Raw genomic sequence first — 18,870 nt, 5'->3', positions numbered from 1 at the left:
AGTAAACGTGGGGCGCACCTTTATGTTTTTTTTTTTTTTTTTTTTTTTTTTTTTTTTTTAATTTTTAATTCCTTCTTTCTTCTTTATATATATATATATATATTTTCTATTTCTTTTCTCTTTTAATTTTATTTTTATTATTTTTATTCTATTTCTTTTATTTTCTTATTTCTATTTTAAATTCTTTAATTCTTTTATTTTCTTTATTTTATTTTATTCATTAATTTCTTTTATATTTATTTTTCATTTCCAATTTCTTTTCTATAATTTCTATTTTATTTGGACTTTAAAAATATTCATTTGCATTTTTAATGACACTAAAATAATTTTAATTAATCATTTTACTCAGATTTTATACTCTAATTATTAAATAATGCCCCTGACATTACATCCCTCCCTCCTTATAAAAAATTCGTCCTCGAAATTTGGACATCAATTCACTTTACACACATACGAGCATGCGTTCTACATTAAAAATATCCATGCACGTATGCGTTTTACATGGAGTACTTACGCAAAAATTGTATGACATAACAATCATACCTGGATTTATTCGCTAAAATGGGGAATCGCTCCCACATCTAACAATCAAGCACTCGTGTGGCTTCCTCAACATCATGGTTTCACCACAGAGTTCGAACTAACGAAACAAGTTTTGTGTTTTCTTACAAACCATAGCTCGTTTTACTATTCTTTATAGGTCAATTTCTATCGAATACCAAGAAGCACATCACAAGCATAAGGTCACAAACACGTTCACAACGAAGAAATACAGGAAAATGTCATGAATGGCTGCTAAGATTAGGAGACATCACGACCGATTATGTGATGGACATACGTTTTGCACAAGGGATGACTCAACATACCTAAAATTGAGCACATCCATATTGTCCAAAGCGTTACATGTTTCGCATTGGCGACACCTTGCATTTCACAAGATCGCCAATTTGAAACACAAAATTGCGACGATGTTTATCCACATAGCTTACCATCACTATGTAGTGAATATCTACTTTGAACGAGTGCAATCTTCCCTAGAATCATGCACCACTTCAAAGGTCACTAATCGTCTCACACCAACTTCATGCCAAATGAATTGGCGTTCCTCTTTGCGTCCTTACGACGTTACGTGCGATAAAACGTTAATAGTTGTAAACTACCATAACTAGTAGTCACAACCAATGGCGAGTATTATATCCGACTTTATAAATTTCCACACGCACAACTTAGGCATACCCTTAAGTATCTAAATAGCCCTCTTGGATCAACTGCTCGCCCGCGGAAGGTACGTTGAACTAACACTCCTATTACACTTTGAATCAATCTTGCCATCAACGTTACCTCATGTCTCCATCTCTTAACACCGGAGTGCATTGCTCACAAAATGGTAGGACATAGACAATGATTACTGACTATGAATCATGAGAAGAATAACGATACTCATGATCCACAATTGATAAGTAGCATAAGCTATATCCATGTTATTATACAAGGGTGCATCCCCACCTATTGTGATGTATCTGTGCAAGCCACATATCCAAAAATTTTATGGGTAGTTAAGCACAAGAACAACTGTGCGTTCACTTTCTAACGTATTGACTAGGAGTCCATTTTCGTTCATTACGTAAACCAAGAATGACACTTCCTCAACCCAAGCTCACATCTCATGAACTTGGAGAAGAATCCCTTTTACTAAACACTTCCAACACTAATACCAAATGTCTTCCATACTCGACACGACTAGTCGAATAGAATAAAGTGTCGTTGGTACACTCAGCTACTCAGACGTCAAGGTATCCATGGAACGCTTTATTCATCAAGTCCATAAATACCAACGGTGTATTTGCCAATCCAAATGGCATCACCAAAAATTCATAATGGTCATACCATATATGGATTGCTGACTTTGGCACATTACCTTTCGTACCAAAAGTCAATGGCATCTCGGAAGAAAGTCAATCCCCAAGAATACCGAGGCTCCTTAGAGTTGACTGAACAAGTTGTCAGTTCTCAATAAGGAATACTCTCGATTGATTGTCACTCGGTTTAATACACAATAATTTATGCATCCTCGTATAGACTTGCAACCCAAGTGGAAACGTCAACACTATCCGGATATTCCCAACTAGGACTTGATATGAGCTTGGCTTAGACATAAGCCAAGCACACAAGTGTACACTCTCGGACATTCATCATTGTTGAACATCGAAGAGGAATTGCGGAGTAACTCGCAAACAAGACCCGCAAAGTTCGTACTCTTTATACTATAGGGTAGAAATAAAATTACCCACTTGTGATTATCTACGTTCACTTCTACTCTTTGATCATCAATCCATTCCAATTTGGTACCAAAACCCTAACGAGTTAATATTGTATTCAACATGGTAAGTTTTATTATTTAACATGTTGAACACCAAAATTCTATATGCATGGCATTAAAAATCAACATATTACATGTTGAAGCTAAGTTTGCTAACATTAGAACTCTACACACATAACACTGCTAGCTTTGCTGGCAGAGTCTTTTCTCTAATACCTATGGCACACTTGTTCACATGCTCCTTATAAGCAAAGGCGTCATCTATATGAGTGGCCACTCATAAGTTCTAATCTAAGGGTTGAATGCTCAATTTGCATCGCTTACAATACAAATGAGACAAGGGTGAACTACTTAACATATCGAACTAAATGAGTTAGACACTGCAGCTCATCATGTCAAAAACTAGAGTTAACAATGTTATCACCCATATCGTGCTAAGGCAATGACTTCCATATTTACTGTTGACAAATGCGTCACCAATAGAAATGGTCACGCACATTAATTTTAAAGGTTTGGTGCCCATTATGCATGTAACAATGCATAGTGAGACATACGAATGGATAAAACTCCAATAAGTCAAATGTACACAATGCTACAACATATAGGTATAATACCTATGGTAGCATTAACAACATTTGCGATGGTTGGACGGACTTCAGCATTGCTCGGTGTGAGTGGGCACACCTTACTTGAGCAAACTGTCTTGGTTGATAATTGCCCGCTAAAGGTATTCGACTTTGGCGGCGACAAGTTGGCGACTACTCGTGGAATGGTCTTCTCAACCATATTTACAATATGCCTTAGATCTTTCTCGATATACATCCAAGTGTAGCACCCCACACACTACACTGGGCAACGCAAGAGTTGCTTGAGTCAAAGCAGCTAACGAGGGACATAGCTTTATAAGGTGGCCAAATCTACTACATCGAAAGCATACCCGTGATTCAACATGACACATACACCAAAGCGTGGCTTCCCACAATTGGTGCACAGCGTGACATCGAAGCGGCTCGCAGAGGCACCTTCTTATCCAAGGAACTTAGAGCCACAACCAATAAGTTGCTTCTTCGGCAGTGAGGAAGCATGAGCTCCCAATGGCGCCTAAAATCACTCCTACCTCAATCAATCATTGAGGAATCCTCTTCCTCATTGCGTATCGACAATGCTTGTCTTGGCGGCCTTACTTGTCCATATAATGAAATGCTACATAGACAATACTACGTAAAAAGATTTCATGCATCACCATACCCATACAATGCACCTAAGAAGCTTATTCTAAACCGTTTCTTATCTAAGCGATATACTCTACACGATCACATTAAAGTTAACCTACAATGTGAAAGTGAGAGGTAAACTAACTACACGTAAATCAAATAATATGCATTACAAAATCTATGTAATGCATATGGAGTACTACATTTTAATTTTCTATCTTTGTTAAAGCTTTTAAGATTTCCTATGGCTCTTTTGTTATTATTAGACTCTGACGCAACCCTAAGTTTCCGCTTTCCGCTTTTCTAACCAACCCTAGGACTAACTGCTCTGATACCATCTTAGCATAAATAAATACACTAAGACCTCAGCAGTATACTATTCACTGAGTTTTCGCAAAGAACCAACTTTTCATTTTTAGTCGTGCGTACACTATAACAGCTACCAATTTTATAAACTTTTGTTTGAAAAACCCCCATAGCTGATATAACAAACACCGACTAATAGAAAACATTTAAATACTGTGGGTAGCTAGCATTATACGAAAAAGATTCGTTATAGAACACAATGACATTTAATCATGCAACCATCCGATACCAATATACATAAATTCTTTTTCTATCAAGACTTTTATGCATACTAATACGTCTAGCAAAACTACATTTAAATCATGCATCCATCCGATACCAATATACATAAATTCTTTTTCTATCAAGACTTTTATGTATACTAATACGTCTAGCAAAACTACGTTTAAATCATGCAACCATCCGATACCAATATACATAAATTCTTTTTCTATCAAGACTTTTATGCATACTAATACGTCTAGCAAAACTACAATATACTTATCATGAAAACATCACACAATTTAAACAATGCTATGCATGCTCATGATAGTCTTTTTGTTCATTATGAGCCTCACGCTCTCTTCATTATTATGAGCCTCACGCTCTCTTCTTTATTATGAGCCTCACGCTCTCTTCATTATTATGAGCCTCACGCTCTCTTCATTATTATGAGCCTCACGCTCTCTTCTTTATTATGAGCCTCACGCTCTCTTCTTTATTATGAGCCTCACGCTCTCTTCTTTATTATGGGCCTCATGCTCTATGCTTTACAATTCTAACTCTATACTCCTATTCTTTGCAAATCATGCTCTCTTCAAATACAATGAACCAATCAACATGAAGTTTTCTTTATTTTTCTTTGCATAATTGCAGTACATATTCAGACACTTTAAATCAATTCAAACATTTCATTTATGTATCATTTCATAACATCATTGATATTTCAACATAATTGAAACTACTTAAAACATCCAAAGCATACATGTTAACATATCGTTGGTTCAGTAGAAAATCATCTATCATTTGCATTTCTATAAAATACGAAAAATATCTTTTCTCAGTGAGTAGAATACTCACCTGGCTACGCGGATATTAAGCACTAGGTCTCCTAGACACCACCATACAATGCATTACTGTAAAAACAATACATTGCACATTATTGACAACTTCTAATATAAGACTCACATATAGCTCTTAAATTGCTCAAGAGCTAACCCATGGAAAACCCATAATATTTTAAGGGTTCCAACATATTTTCCCATAGTCCTAAACACTAGCTAAACTCAATTAACACTAACCCAAAGTATTCACTAAGGGTTAAATATTAAAATCACCATTTAATTATTTACCTATAACATTAATTGCTAACCCGTAATTAATTCCACTAACCCATACATTATTTTCACTAACACTTTTATAATAATATTTGCCCTAAAATTATATTAACTAATCTCTAGATTATTTCTCACTAACATTTTCTCCATATCATTAACTCTAATATTATGTTCATAGATCTTTCTACATCAATTACTAACATATTAACATAATTTAACTATCTAAATTTTAATCACTTAAAACTCCTAAATTAATTTAACCCATCAAATTAGAGTTTCTAATCTTAAACCCAAAATTATAAAACACTACCCCAAACACAATATTATTAACCCAATAGCATTTAGTAAGGGTTAATCACATAAAAACACCACTAGAATTAAATACCCGAAAGTTAGGCTTTAGGGAACTCACCAAAATTTCACCAAACCAAAACTCATGGTTTGGGTAGCCTCAAACAAGTTCCAAGTAATCCATTACCTAAAGAAAACACCACATTAAACTCACATTTTAAGATTTTAACCCAAAATCTCAAGAACACGAGTTTAGTGTTTTACCTCAAAATGATCGGTAGAAACGTAGATCGGACTTTGTAGATCACGTTACCGAAGTCGGATTTGAATTTGGACGGTTGGATCTTCGTAGATCACAACTTTTGTATATTGAGAAATCTCCCTCTCTCCCCCTTATCTCCTCTCTCGACCACACTGCCTCTTTCCTTCTTAGTTTTCTTTTTCTTTTTCTTTTCTTTTTTTTTCCAAGTGAGGCGCTGCCTCACACTTTATCTTCTTCTTTTTATTTCTTTTTATTATTTTATTTTTTTGTTCTTTCTTTGGGAAGGGCCAGATGGCCCTTCCTTTCTTTTAGTAAACGTGGGGCGCAGGTGCGCCCCACACCTTTATGTTTTTTTTTTTTTTTTTTTTTTTTTTTTTTTAATTTTTAATTCCTTCTTTCTTCTTTATATATATATATATATATATATATATATATATATATATATATATATATATATATATATTTTCTATTTCTTTTCTCTTTTAATTTTATTTTTATTATTTTTATTCTATTTCTTTTATTTTCTTATTTCTATTTTAAATTCTTTAATTCTTTTATTTTCTTTATTTTATTTTATTCATTAATTTCTTTTATATTTATTTTTCATTTCCAATTTCTTTTCTATAATTTCTATTTTATTTGGACTTTAAAAATATTCATTTGCATTTTTAATGACACTAAAATAATTTTAATTAATCATTTTACTCAGATTTTATACTCTAATTATTAAATAATGCCCCGGACATTACACTGAGGTTGCATTTGCCAAAGAATTCACATAAGGCGAGATAAGATATGCGGCCGGAGCCATTTTTTTCTTAGAAAGCATCAATAGGATCTTCTCCATTTTAAGTGAATGCTCATCAAGTTTAGGTTTTTGACCGGTGGATAGTAGAGAGAATCTTTATCTCCGCAAAAACTTATCTAGAATTTCCGGCAACCGTTTCCACACAGCTGCATATCTTTTGGGATATACAAATCCAAGCAGCTTACTGTCATTTTACCATTTCATTATGTCATAGTAATTATAGAGTTGCATGTATGCATCACAAAGGCTATCATGAATCATTGCAGAAGCTGTCAAAAGCCATTCTTGTGCAATTTTATGGTTTTTTATTGACTTGGTTGAGACATATCAGTCGATAGTTTTACTGCATACACAACTATTCTAGTCAACAAGAACATAGATGGGTGATTAATGCTTGTTTCTCTCAAGTAGACGCTTGAACCAATGGGCAGACATCTTTGGATACCTCTTGAGGTTGGCGTAATCAACGTAGACAATTCCGAACCTCGAAGTGTACCCCGATCTCCATTCAAAGTTGTCGAGCAACGACCAGGCAAAGTAGCCGATGACATTTGCTCCTTCATCGACCACCTTCTTCAATTGGGTCAAATAGCCTTTGTAGAAGTTGATTCTTGTGGTGTCATGCAATCCCTTTGAAAGTGTGACATTACCAGGGTCATCCATGCCTGCAAATTAAACATCAATCTTATCTTAAGCTAAATGCTTAAATTGAATAAGAAGAAAGAAGGCATTGACTGACTCATACCATTTTCAGATAAAATCACAGTAGGGTTTCCATAATGCTCTTTTATGTATGTTAAAGCTTTGTGCAAACCCCATGGTACAATGTAGAGCCAATTAGAATTTGCCTGCAATGTTCGATTAATCATAAATTAAAATTAAAAGTTTGAGTTGTGCATGAATAAAATTGTGGAATAATATATTTAAGATTGGGTTGGAATTACCCTTGGACCAATAGGCACTCCATTCTTTTCATCTACAAGGTTCATGGAGAAAAAAAAACACACAAACAAACTGATTAGAAAATACAGTTGGAGAACAAAATATAATTATTTTCATAGGAAGAGGAGAATAACTTACAGGCAAATCCAACATTCCAGTCCTGTTGGTAGCCCAAATCTTTTGGTTTTGGTTGATGTGGATCATACATGTAGAAAGCAGTATATTGATTGATACCAACAAAATCCATTGAACCCTTCACCATCTTCACCTCTTCTTTGGTGAACCTGGGCAGCCTATCCCCAACAATATCTTGCATTGTTCTTGGATACTCACCATATACAATGGGATGAATAAACCTACATGAAGTAAAACACACTCTAAGAAAGACAACTGAGAAACTAAGAATCAGTAGTTTTTTATTATTATTATTATTATTTAGTTTGCTTATCTCCACCTATTCATTTATGGAATTCTTTTACAATTGTGCACAATATATTCTTAAAAAATAAGTTCTATACCCAACTCATTACCAATCACAAATAAGTTGTATCTCTAAGTAGGTCTTAAGGATTTTACCATCCAACATGGAAGTCTCTTGCTCTTTGAGCTGCATTGTTGTCATCCTTTGATTTGGTAAGAGGTTCATACCAAACAAAATCCAAGAGAATTCCAATCCTTCCTTTCTGTTTTTCCTGAAAGTTAACATTAACTTTAATGCCTTTTAATGAATTAAAACAAGATCATCCAGTTGAAAACAAAATAACAAATGCTACTCTTACTTGATACTTTTGCCTGTATCTCTGCACTGCAGCTGCATGAGATAAAATCAAATGATGGGCAGCAATATACGGCTCTGTCGCAGAATTTCCAGCCGTACAATTTCCAAATGCCTTGGAGCACCTTCCAGGAGCAAAGATCCCGTTATCATATCCAAGAGCAGCCACAACTCTAGGCTCATTAAATGTCATCCAGTTCTTCACTCTGTCTCCGAATGTCTTGAAACAAAAGTCCGCATAATCGGCGAAGTCTTTCCTATAGGGTTTGAGACATTTATCAAGTTCCAAATCTTTTAAGGATACAACTTGTTTAAGGAATCTTGTCTGTCAGAGATTTACTTACACCACTTGATCACTCAATAATCCCTTGTACTTGATCTCAAGAGCTAGGGGAAGATCATAATGATATAGATTTGCATATGGGGTAATGCCTGCAGAAATTCAGAGGCCTTATGATTAATCAATGCAGATGGACTTCATGAGAATTAATGGTAGATCAGCACATGTTTTCGTTGTCATCTAAATTTACCTCTCTTGAGCAAGTAGTCGATCAACCTATTGTAGTATGCTACACCCTTCCTATTCACTTTCCCCGTTCCATCTACATTGACAGATTTGATAAGACAAGACATAATATTTTATATATCGTTACGTATTCACTGATGTTATAAATAAGCAAGCTGCTGGTGAATTACTTGGGAAAATTCTAGACCATGAAATGGAGAACCGATATGCATCAAAGTTGAACTTTGCCATGATATCCACATCTTCCTGTAACAGTAGAAGAACATATTCAATTTCAAAGTTACCCTTATAGCATAAATAGCCATGATAAAGAATATGACAGTACAATGTAAGTATCAAATTAAGTTCAGTTTTTATTTTCGCTGCCATATCAATTAACAGCCTACAAACTAACATCACCAATGGTATAGCTACTTAAAAGAGCCAAGGACGACCCAGTACTCTCTCACCAATCTTCAACCTTGCAATAGTTCTCATTTTAAACGAAATAAACAGTTCATAAAGCAATAACACATAGGAGAGAAATGGAATAGGTGGCTAGCACCCCATGGTTCGACCATTAGAGGTGCTTCGGTTGTCCAATCCGGCCATTAGGGGTGGTACGTACGTTGTACTATCCCTTGTGATACAAGCCATTTCTCTCTTATTCGTTCATTTAAAATAAGAGTATTGATGCTAGTATCACAAAAACATTTTATAAAGTTTTTTTTTTTTAAAATCAAAATTAATTCAACGACTACTAAACCTTTTTGTCACGTTGGATGTACGAGATATTTGTGAGATATACCCTTATATATATAATAAGAGAAATGCTAGAGCTATTTTTTGTATCTTTTTGAGGTCTTTTTATGACACTTTTATTTTTTTTAATAAAAATAAAAGAGAGAAATTAAGTTGTAATTTTTTTTTTATTATTAAAAACAAGATGCCATGTCAACATTATTATTATTAAGCCAAAAAAAAAAAAAACATTATTATTATTATTATTATTATTATTATTTATTTTATTAAATCAACATTATTATACTTAAGTGATTCATGCACAACCCATATTGCACAACTAACCCACAAACAAGGAAAATGTTAGATTTACAACATCAATACAACAACTGTACAACAATCCCTCACATGAAGGTGGGTCTCACATACTGGGGCCCACCCTCATGTGAGGAGTTGTTGTACAGGTGTTGTATTGGTGTTGTACAAGAATCAAATTCTCACAAACAAACACATTGGGTAGGACCTATACATGTGACTCCTAACCAATGTGAATAAAGTTGTATAATTGTTATGTATAGTTGTTGTGCGAGAAGCATTTTCCTTTCTCATTTCAGGAAATCTAAATCCAATCTGACGTGGAGATGTACACGTAAAGATTGGTGCTAGTCTATTCAAAAAAAAAAAAAAAAAAAAAAGGAAAAAAAAGATTAGTGCTAGTAGCTTTGATCGACCCGGACAATCTCGTCGTTAAAAATGAAAAAGTGCGACGTCGACACAAAAAGGACTTACTTTGTAGCGGTGATACTGGTCCACCGTAACATCTCCGGTCGCATTTTTAGCAACAACCCCTGTTTCCCAATAATGACATTTCCAATAATTATTAATTAACCTTCTAACTTTGGAAAATAAAAATAAAAATAAGACTTAATTGGTAGTAATATTAATATATATGGATCGAGATTTTAACCGGGGATTTTAACGAAGGCATCCCAAATGCTGGGCCCACGACCATCCTTGTGGGCCATCCCCTCCACCTGATAAGCGGACGTCGCCGTTCCGAACACGAAGCCCTTCGGAAAGCTCTGTCTGCTCAGCCCACCGGTGTCAATGTCATTGAGCTCCGTCGCGTGCGCCACACGGACACAGTGGATGAGAAGAAGGACGGTGAGCAAGAAAACCGGCAATGGAGATGATGGAGCTCTCATTTTGAACCCCAGAGAGAGAGAGAGAGAGGGTGGTGGCCGTTCATAAGCAAAAGCAACATATATATATATATATATATATATATAGTGTTTTGGTTTGGATAAATTAAGAATTAAGCCAGGCCAACAGAGAGAGAGAGAGAGAGCTTGGTGGCCGTACGTGCAAAGTAATTATATATTTAGAGAGAAAAAAATGAATAAATAGCGCTTGTTACAGATGGAGTAGATATCGATCTTCCGCCAAATCCACGTGGACGTGGTATCCAATAAGAAACTTCGTAATCTTATCTACGTCTTCAAATAGGGAGAAATGACACTTGCCCAATAGTTGTCTGTTGCGTAAGATTTTAAAGACATAAAGTGAATTTTATGTTGTAGATTTTATCATATGGGTTTTACATAGGACCATCTCATGTTTCTAATACCTTATACAACAATTGTGCACCAATTATTCCTCTAAAATAGGACATGCATGATTAGATGTTAAAGTTACCGTTACGTACCGGTGAAAATGTTGATCTAAGATCACGAGTATTCAAGTTTGTCTATGATGTCAACATTGACCTAGTCGGAGTAAAATAGTCAAAACTTCTAATTTCGAGATCAAATGAAGACAAATTTGGTAACGATGGAAAGCTAACTCCAAATGCTACAACTTTATATTTTATAACAATTTTCCAATTTCAATTTTTATTAGGTCAAAACGGGATGCGAAGAGAATGACAAAATGGCTCGTTTGCAATCTTGTCCGAAGTTGCAGATGAGTTTTTGGTAGTACAACTCGTTTGCAAGCTCGTCGGAATGAATTGCATGTAGATGAGGTTTTGGTAGAATAGCTCTTCTGCAATCTGTTTGGACACGCCGCCTAAGAAAACTGTGAAATGCGGTGATAAAGCTAAGAAACCCAAGGCTCGTCCTATTGAGCACTGAAAATCTGCAATATTTGGGAAATCAACTTTCAGATTTGAGGGCAACTTTCCTAAATCTAGGATCTACAAACCATTTATACACGTTCTTAATCAGAAGTTTTCTCATGGAACCATTTCTCTGATCTAAATTTGAAAGTTCGAGTGTGTGATCATAAGATAAACAGATGGATCTTGCCCTTTTTCTGGGCACTAGTAGGATATAAAAGATGCAACATGTTTCATCAGAAGCATTTCTAGTGGGGACAGATGACAACAAGCTAGAAAGTTTTTAAGTTTCGATAGATAGTTAGTTGTAAGTTAAAGTTGGAATTTGTTTGGAAAGTTCTCATTTAGGCTATGACATCAATGAATCATAATGCAAAGTAAGCTCCGAAATGAATCAGGTATAGTTTAAGATGGCTAAAAACAAGACATAACTTCTTGTTGTCGTCATATATACTAATAATCAGCTTCTTTCCACTGAAATAAATGGGGCAGCCTTCAACAGAGTATATTTTCTGAAGAGAATGCTTGAGTTTCAGTTGGCTGCCTCTTTTGGGAAGTCCACATGACATGTGCTTATACTTGTTCTGTGACTCTTAGGTCTTTGAAAGAACTTGAATGCTTCCTAATCTATGTTTCCTTGTTCGTATGAGATGGAAAAAGGCCACTCAGATAAGCAACTGATGCTATATTGCTCTGCTGCGTTTTTATTGGAACCAAACCAAAGGAAAGATATGAGTTTCAAATGTTTGTTTAGGTTCTTTTCTTATGGTTTCTCAAGCATCCGAAGGAAGGTTAAACTAAATTTCCATAAAAGCTTGGTGGAACTTGGTTCTCCGCATCTTTGATCTCTGGAAGCACATATATCGTGAAACTTCTGCTGTATCTACTCAAGACAGCTGCTTTACTGTCTTTTCCTCCCATAGAAACAGAGAAATTGTTATTGCAGGTAAGTTCTCTGATTCCAGATAACAGCTCTATTTTTAATAAGCAATCCGAAGTTTTCTATACACACACACGCGACAGATGCATATATTAATGTAAGCATTTAAATCATGAATTGACATATGCATGCATTAATGAATGTATCTGTATCATGTAGATACGTATCATACATGTATGTGGGTCTAAAATTGGATGCCTGTATATGAATACTGTGGATTAAACGGTTTATGAACAAAATATTATTGGTGTTTTTTGGTGGATATACAGAGATGCAGACATCAGTTTCAAATGAAAGTAAATTTTTGAAGGAAGCTGTAGCACTAGATAAACTAATCTTGCCATCAGAAATTCATGGAACGGTAGAAAATACAATGGTTGAGAACAGCAATACCCTGAAGGTTCCTGACAATAACCCATTCAAGAAAAGGAAATGTGATGAAACCCAGTTGGTTCAAATAGAGAGCATTGGTGAACAAGTTTTAGTTGCAACTGTTGAAAATTTGGACATCTTGTGCTTAAGTACTCCTGATAACACTCCATTAGAGGTTCTTGACAAGTCTGCTAGAAAAAGAAGTCTAAGTGATATTCACTCAGATAAGATAGTAGAACAAGTTTCAGGGATAACTGAGGTAGAAGATTTAGACATCTTGTGCATAAATTTGGAATCCCATGGGAGTGTAAAATCTAAGCCTAAAAAGGTCACTGATGGAAAAGGAAGAGGGAAAACTGAAAAGTCGAAGAAAAGTAATGGCAAGAGTTCATAGAACAAAAAGATCAGCATTATCTTGAATTTCTTTTCTCGTGTATAGTCTTTCAATTTTTTCTTTTAAGTCATATTTTGTTTCTTTTTCTTTCTTTTTTTGGGGATATTTTTGGCAGTTCTTTAGAAATTCTTTGCTCGAATTACAGGTTTTTATATTTTGAAATGTGATAGAAGCTCAAGTCTTGATATGAGGCGTCAGTTTAATATATATCATTGGATATCGGATGAGAAACCCAAACGAAATTCATATTTGACTTATAGAACGCTAGTGAGAAAATATGTCAATCAAAATATCCAGAATTTGAAAAAACTGCCATAAAAGGAGCTGCTGCTAGCCTGCTATAGCTCTGCCTTGGTGAAAAATAAAATTGGGAAGGGTGTGGACTCTGGAGTATTTACACTGAGGATGTATTTGCCGAGATAAGATATGCATAGCCATTTCTCTTAGAAAGTGTTGCAGTTTATTCTTTTATAGGCTTAGAAAGTGGGAATAATGAAATGGAGAGAAGTCATTTCATGGTCAAGATTTTATTTTTTTTCATTTAACGGTGTACATTATTTAAAATTTTTAAATGACGTCATAATTATCATGCAGCATTATATAGACCGTTAGATGAAACAAAATAAAATTTATATTTTACCATTTCATTATGTGCCATAGTGAGTATAGAGTTGCATATATATGCATCACAAAGGATAACATGAACCATTGCAGAAGCTATCAAAAGCCATTCTTATGCAATTTGATGGTTCTTTATTGACTTGGTTGAGCCAGATGACAACAATTGCAGATATGAGCTTCATTAGTGCAGAACTAAATAAAAGGAAAGAACCCAAGTAGTAAGCAGCAAAAATTATCAGCTCCATATTAGTCTACATTTTTACTGCATAGACAATTGTTCGAATCAACAAGAACAAAGATAGGTGATTAATGCTTGTTTCTCTCAAGTAGACGCTTGAACCAATGGGCAGACATCTTTGGATACCTCTTGAGGTTGGTGTAATCAACGTAGACAATTCCGAACCTTGAAGTGTACCCTAATCTCCATTCGAAGTTGTCGAGCAATGACCATGCAAAGTAGCCGATGACATTTGCTCCCTCATCGACCGCCTTCTTCAATTGAGTCAAATAGCCTTTGTAGAAGTTGATTCTTGTGGTGTCATGCAATCCCTTTGGAAGTGTGAGATTACCCGGGTCATCCATGCCTGCAAATTAAACATCAATGTTTTAGTGTTTTCTTTCAACTCTTGTATTAAACTAAATGCTTAAAATGAACAAGAAGAAAGAAGACATGCACTGACTCATACCATTTTCAGACAAAATCACAGTAGGGTTTCCATAATGCTCTTTTATGTATGTTAAAGCTTTGTACAAACCCCAAGGTACATTGTAAAGCCAATAAGAATAGGCCTGCAACGTTCAATTAATCATAAATTAAAATTAAAAATTTGAGTTGTTAATTAAAAAAATTATGGAATAATATTTAAGATTGGGTTGGAATTACTTTTGGACCAATAGGTACTCTGTTCTTTTCATCTGCAAAGTTCATGGAAATAACAAACTCATTAGAAAATATAGTTCAGAAAGAAAAGGACTGAGGGACAAAATATAATTATTTTCAGAGGAAGAGAGGAATAACTGACAAGCAAATCCAGCATTCCAGTCCTGCTGGTAGCCCAAATCCTTCGGTTTTGGTTGATGTGGATCATATATGTAGTAAGCAGTATATTGATTGATACCAACAAAATCCATTGAACCTTTCACCATCTTCACCTCTTCTTTGGTAAACCTGGGTAGCCTATCCCCAACAATATCTTGCATTGTTCTTGGATACTCACCATATACAATGGGATGGATAAACCTACGTGAAGTAAAACAAACTATAATTTACTGTAGGAGTGACGAGCTCGCTGCAGGTGATATTTTGAAGGTTCTCAGAAAAATTTGGGTAAAAAGCCGTTTTGCCGGGCTCACTAGGAATGCTCTGAGCCTCTGACCAAGCTCTTTGGGTCTAAGGAAGAGTACTGAGTATCATCTTACATTGACACGCATGTCAGTCGAATTAAAAAGAAAAATATCAGTAGTTTTTCTACTATTCAGTTTGCTTATATCTCCACCTATTCATTCATGGAATTTTTTTACAATTGTGCACAATATTTTCTTAAAAATAAGTTCTATACCCAACTCAGTACGAATCACAAATAAGTTGTATCGATAAGTTGTTGCCACGATTTAAATTAAATGCATTAAACAAGAGAATTATAAATGTAGGTCTCAAGGATTTTTACCATCCAACATGGAAGTCTCTTGCTCTTTGAGCTGCATAGTTGTCAGCCTTTGATCTGGTAAGAGGTTCATACCAAACAAAATCCAAGAGAATTCCAATCCTTCCTTTTTGTTTTTCCTGAAAAATTATACATTTAATCAGTTAACATTAGCTTTAATGCTTTTTAATGAATCAAACCAAGATCATCCAGTACTTGAAAACAAATACCAAATGATACTCTTACTAGATACTTTTGACGGTATCTCTGCACTGCAGCTGCATGAGATAGAATCAAATTATGGGCAACAATATACGGCTCAGTCGCAGAATTTCCAGCCGTACAATTTCCATACGCCTTAGAGCACCTTCCTGGAGCAAAGAACCCATTATCATACCCAAGAGCAGCCACAACTCTAGGCTCATTAAATGTCATCCAGTTCTTCACTCTGTCTCCGAATGTCTTGAAACAAAAGTCTGCATAATCGGCAAAGTCTTTCCTATAGGGTTGAGACATTTATCAAGTTCCAAATCTTTTAAGGATACAACTTCTTTAAGGAATCTTGTCAGTCAGAGATTTACTTACACTACTTGGTCACTCAATAATCCCTTGTACTTGATCTCAAGAGCTAGGGGAAGATCATAATGATATAGATTTGCATATGGGGTAATGCCTGCAGAAATTCAGAGACCCTATGATTAATCAATGCAGATGGACTTCAGAATTAATGGTAGATCAGCAAATGTTTTGCTTGTCAATTAAATTTACCTCTCTTGAGCAAGTAGTCGATCAGCCTATTGTAGTATGCTACACCCTTCCAATTCACTTTCCCCCTTCCATCTACATTGACAGATTTAATAAGACAAAGACATAATATTTTATATATGGTATGCATTGATGTGATAAATAAAGTTGCTGGTGAATTACTTGGGGAAATTCTGGACCATGAAATTGAGAACCGGTATGCATCAAAGTTGAACTTTGCCATGATATCCACATCTTCCTGTAACAGTAGATGAAGAACATTTTCAACTTCAAAGATACCCTTGTAGCAGAAATAGCCATGATAAAGAATATTAAATCGCCACTGGTCCTAAAAACTTAAGCAAATAGGAAATGATTGATTTAATCCTCACGTGTGGGTTCAAACTCCTCTTTAATTAGTGGGGCCCAGCATGTGGATTATTTAACTAAAATGGGAGGTGAATTGTCGAAGACAAAATTCAAACTCAAGACTTTTACTCTGAAACCATATTAAATTACCACTTATTCTAAAAGCTTAAACCAATGAAAAATGATTGAATTTTAATCATTTAATTAAAATTCTAACAAAAAATACGACATACAACGTTAATATAGTTCAGATAACCATTAGTTTCAAAGTTGATTTTTTTTTTCAACACAAAGTGATAATTTTTAGTAAGAGCTATCACAATTCTATTACCACTGTTCTATTATCTGTGGATGTGCTCTAAAGCACCTTCCCTAGCTTGTTCAAAATTATACGAAGCCTAGCTCCTAAGGAGGAAATTGGAATGGTTTTTGAAAGATTTAGGGCTCATTTGGGCAGGCATTTTAGGGTAGCATTTAATTTGCTTTTTAGCTAAAAATCAAAAGTATTAACAAACAACTTAAAACACAAAACACTCAAAACTGCTTTCACATTTACATCACGTAAGCAAAATCACCCTCTAAAAAGTTTTGCCAAACGAGCCATAAATATATAATTTAGAGCCTGTTGAGGTATAGGGGTCGGTCATATGTGGATAGCTACGTAAGGAAGAGCCACCACTCTCTCACCAATCTTCACTCTCACAATATTAAATTCAGACGAAACATTATAATATGACCAAAATCAATTAAACTATTTTACAAGGAGAGATCTTACAATTCTACACTCAAAGTGATGAACCTTTTGTCTAACCACCCTCTTACATAAATTAAGGCCTTCAAAATTAAAAAATAAAATAAAATAATTAATGTCCCAATTAGCAAATAAATGTAAATTAGTTTAATATTACGTGGAATGTTAGACTAGTATATATATATACATATATCGTGTTAGAGACTAGAGTATTCAATTCATCAGTTTTTTTTTTTTTTTTTTTTGTTCAACAATTTCTGTGAATTACCTTATTTTTTTAGTTGTAAAAGATGTTAAATCTGATCGAAATCTCACTTAAAAGGTTCTTTTAGGTTTTGATGTAACCCGATATAATTAGTATGGTGGATTGAGATCTTGAATATGACACCTACGGTGTAGGTGCGTCCAATAACTCTAATATAGGCAGTTTTGAAATGAACGTTTCATAAAGCGACAGAATTTAGAAAAGAGAAAGAATGGATGACTTAGAATCGAAACAAAAGTTTTATCTGGAGGAGTCAAAGCATTAATAAGGAATAAGTCTAATTTTGATAGAGACCAAACAAATGTTTAGGCCTCGTTACGGTCCTTGTGTTTTATATGAGTTAAGTCTAATCTTAATCATGTACATGTATATAAGCGCCTGGATATATTGTATCGTTTGGTATTAGAGCTAAAACATCACGTTATAAGTTTGAGTCACAAAAAAAAAAATGATTATCATCGGATCATTGTTAATAGAATGAGCTGTTATAAAACATTATGGTATGTTATAATCTTTGTGTCCCAATTAAGTAGGTTAAGTTTAATCTTAACCGTAAAATATAGAGTCGAATATTTAAAATAAATGGCTTAAATTAAGTATTATAGGAAATCTCAAAGGTGGTAGCTTTGAGGTGGACACAAAGAAAAAAGGACTTACTTTGTAGCGGTGATACTGGTCCACAGACACATCTCCATTCGCATTTTTAGCAACAATCCCTGTTTCCCAATAATTAATTAACCTTCTAACTTTGGAAAATAAAATTTAAACAAAAATAAAAATAAGACTTGGAAGTAATATTAATATTAATATATGGAGATTTTAACCGGGAATTTTAACGAAGGCATCCCAAATGCTGGGCCCACGACCATCCTTGTGGGCCATCCCTTCCACCTGGTAAGCCGACGTCGCCGTTCCGAACACGAAGCCCTTGGGAAAGCTGCGTCTGCTCAGCCCACCGGAGTTGTTGAGCTCCGTTGCATTCGCGACACAGTGGATGAGAAGAAGAACGGCGAGCAAGAAAACCGGCGATGGAGATGATGGAGCTCTCATTTTGAAGACCAGAGAGAGAGAGAGAGAGAGAGAGAGAGTTGGTGAATGAGAGTGCACAGAGGCAG

The 18,870-nt window shown here is 34.9% G+C and overlaps 2 protein-coding genes and 1 long non-coding RNA gene across 3 annotated transcripts; all 3 read right to left on the bottom strand.

Annotated features, from left to right (window-relative positions):
* Positions 1–52: 52 nt before the first annotated feature.
* LOC133865817 (uncharacterized) lies at positions 53–6,068 on the bottom strand. Its single transcript, XR_009899816.1, has 3 exons — positions 5,772–6,068; positions 5,629–5,694; positions 53–5,015 (listed from the first exon to the last, which is right to left on the bottom strand). It is a non-coding gene; the product is annotated as an uncharacterized LOC133865817 (long non-coding RNA).
* Positions 6,069–6,859: 791 nt separating this feature from the next.
* LOC133865972 (beta-glucosidase 44-like) lies at positions 6,860–10,803 on the bottom strand. Its single transcript, XM_062302508.1, has 11 exons — positions 10,508–10,803; positions 10,330–10,388; positions 8,991–9,066; positions 8,825–8,896; positions 8,639–8,726; positions 8,299–8,551; positions 8,096–8,211; positions 7,658–7,875; positions 7,522–7,553; positions 7,323–7,425; positions 6,860–7,242 (listed from the first exon to the last, which is right to left on the bottom strand). Exons 1-11 carry the CDS (start codon positions 10,743–10,745, stop codon positions 6,965–6,967), a joined length of 1,533 nt encoding a protein of 510 aa, XP_062158492.1. The 5' UTR covers positions 10,746–10,803; the 3' UTR covers positions 6,860–6,964.
* Positions 10,804–14,137: 3,334 nt separating this feature from the next.
* Positions 14,138–18,870, bottom strand: LOC133866475 (beta-glucosidase 44-like). The gene is made up of 11 exons (XM_062303015.1): positions 18,580–18,870; positions 18,413–18,471; positions 16,554–16,629; positions 16,395–16,466; positions 16,212–16,299; positions 15,873–16,125; positions 15,651–15,766; positions 15,006–15,223; positions 14,867–14,898; positions 14,670–14,772; positions 14,138–14,567 (listed from the first exon to the last, which is right to left on the bottom strand). Exons 1-11 carry the CDS (start codon positions 18,803–18,805, stop codon positions 14,290–14,292), a joined length of 1,521 nt encoding a protein of 506 aa, XP_062158999.1. The 5' UTR covers positions 18,806–18,870; the 3' UTR covers positions 14,138–14,289.

Source organism: Alnus glutinosa, chromosome 4 (assembly GCF_958979055.1).
Source record: "Alnus glutinosa chromosome 4, dhAlnGlut1.1, whole genome shotgun sequence".
NCBI classification, from domain to species: Eukaryota; Viridiplantae; Streptophyta; class Magnoliopsida; order Fagales; family Betulaceae; genus Alnus; species Alnus glutinosa.
This window is presented reverse-complemented; position numbering and strand designations above follow the sequence as displayed.

What these genes read in the sequence shown, in the direction of transcription:
- LOC133866475 (XM_062303015.1), bottom strand. Translation starts at nt 18,805, where the DNA reads ATGAGAGCTCCATCATCTCCATCGCCGGTTTTCTTGCTCGCCGTTCTT. An exon ending in TTATTGAGTGACCAAGTAGT is followed by an intron (nt 16,126 to 16,211) that starts GTAAGTAAATCT and finishes TCAACCCTATAG; the next exon opens with GAAAGACTTTGCCGATTATG. An exon ending in GATACCGTCAAAAGTATCTA is followed by an intron (nt 15,767 to 15,872) that starts GTAAGAGTATCA and finishes ATAATTTTTCAG; the next exon opens with GAAAAACAAAAAGGAAGGAT.
- LOC133865972 (XM_062302508.1), bottom strand. Translation starts at nt 10,745, where the DNA reads ATGAGAGCTCCATCATCTCCATTGCCGGTTTTCTTGCTCACCGTCCTT. An exon ending in ATGGTCTAGAATTTTCCCAA is followed by an intron (nt 8,897 to 8,990) that starts GTAATTCACCAG and finishes CTGTCAATGTAG; the next exon opens with ATGGAACGGGGAAAGTGAAT. An exon ending in TTATTGAGTGATCAAGTGGT is followed by an intron (nt 8,552 to 8,638) that starts GTAAGTAAATCT and finishes CAAACCCTATAG; the next exon opens with GAAAGACTTCGCCGATTATG.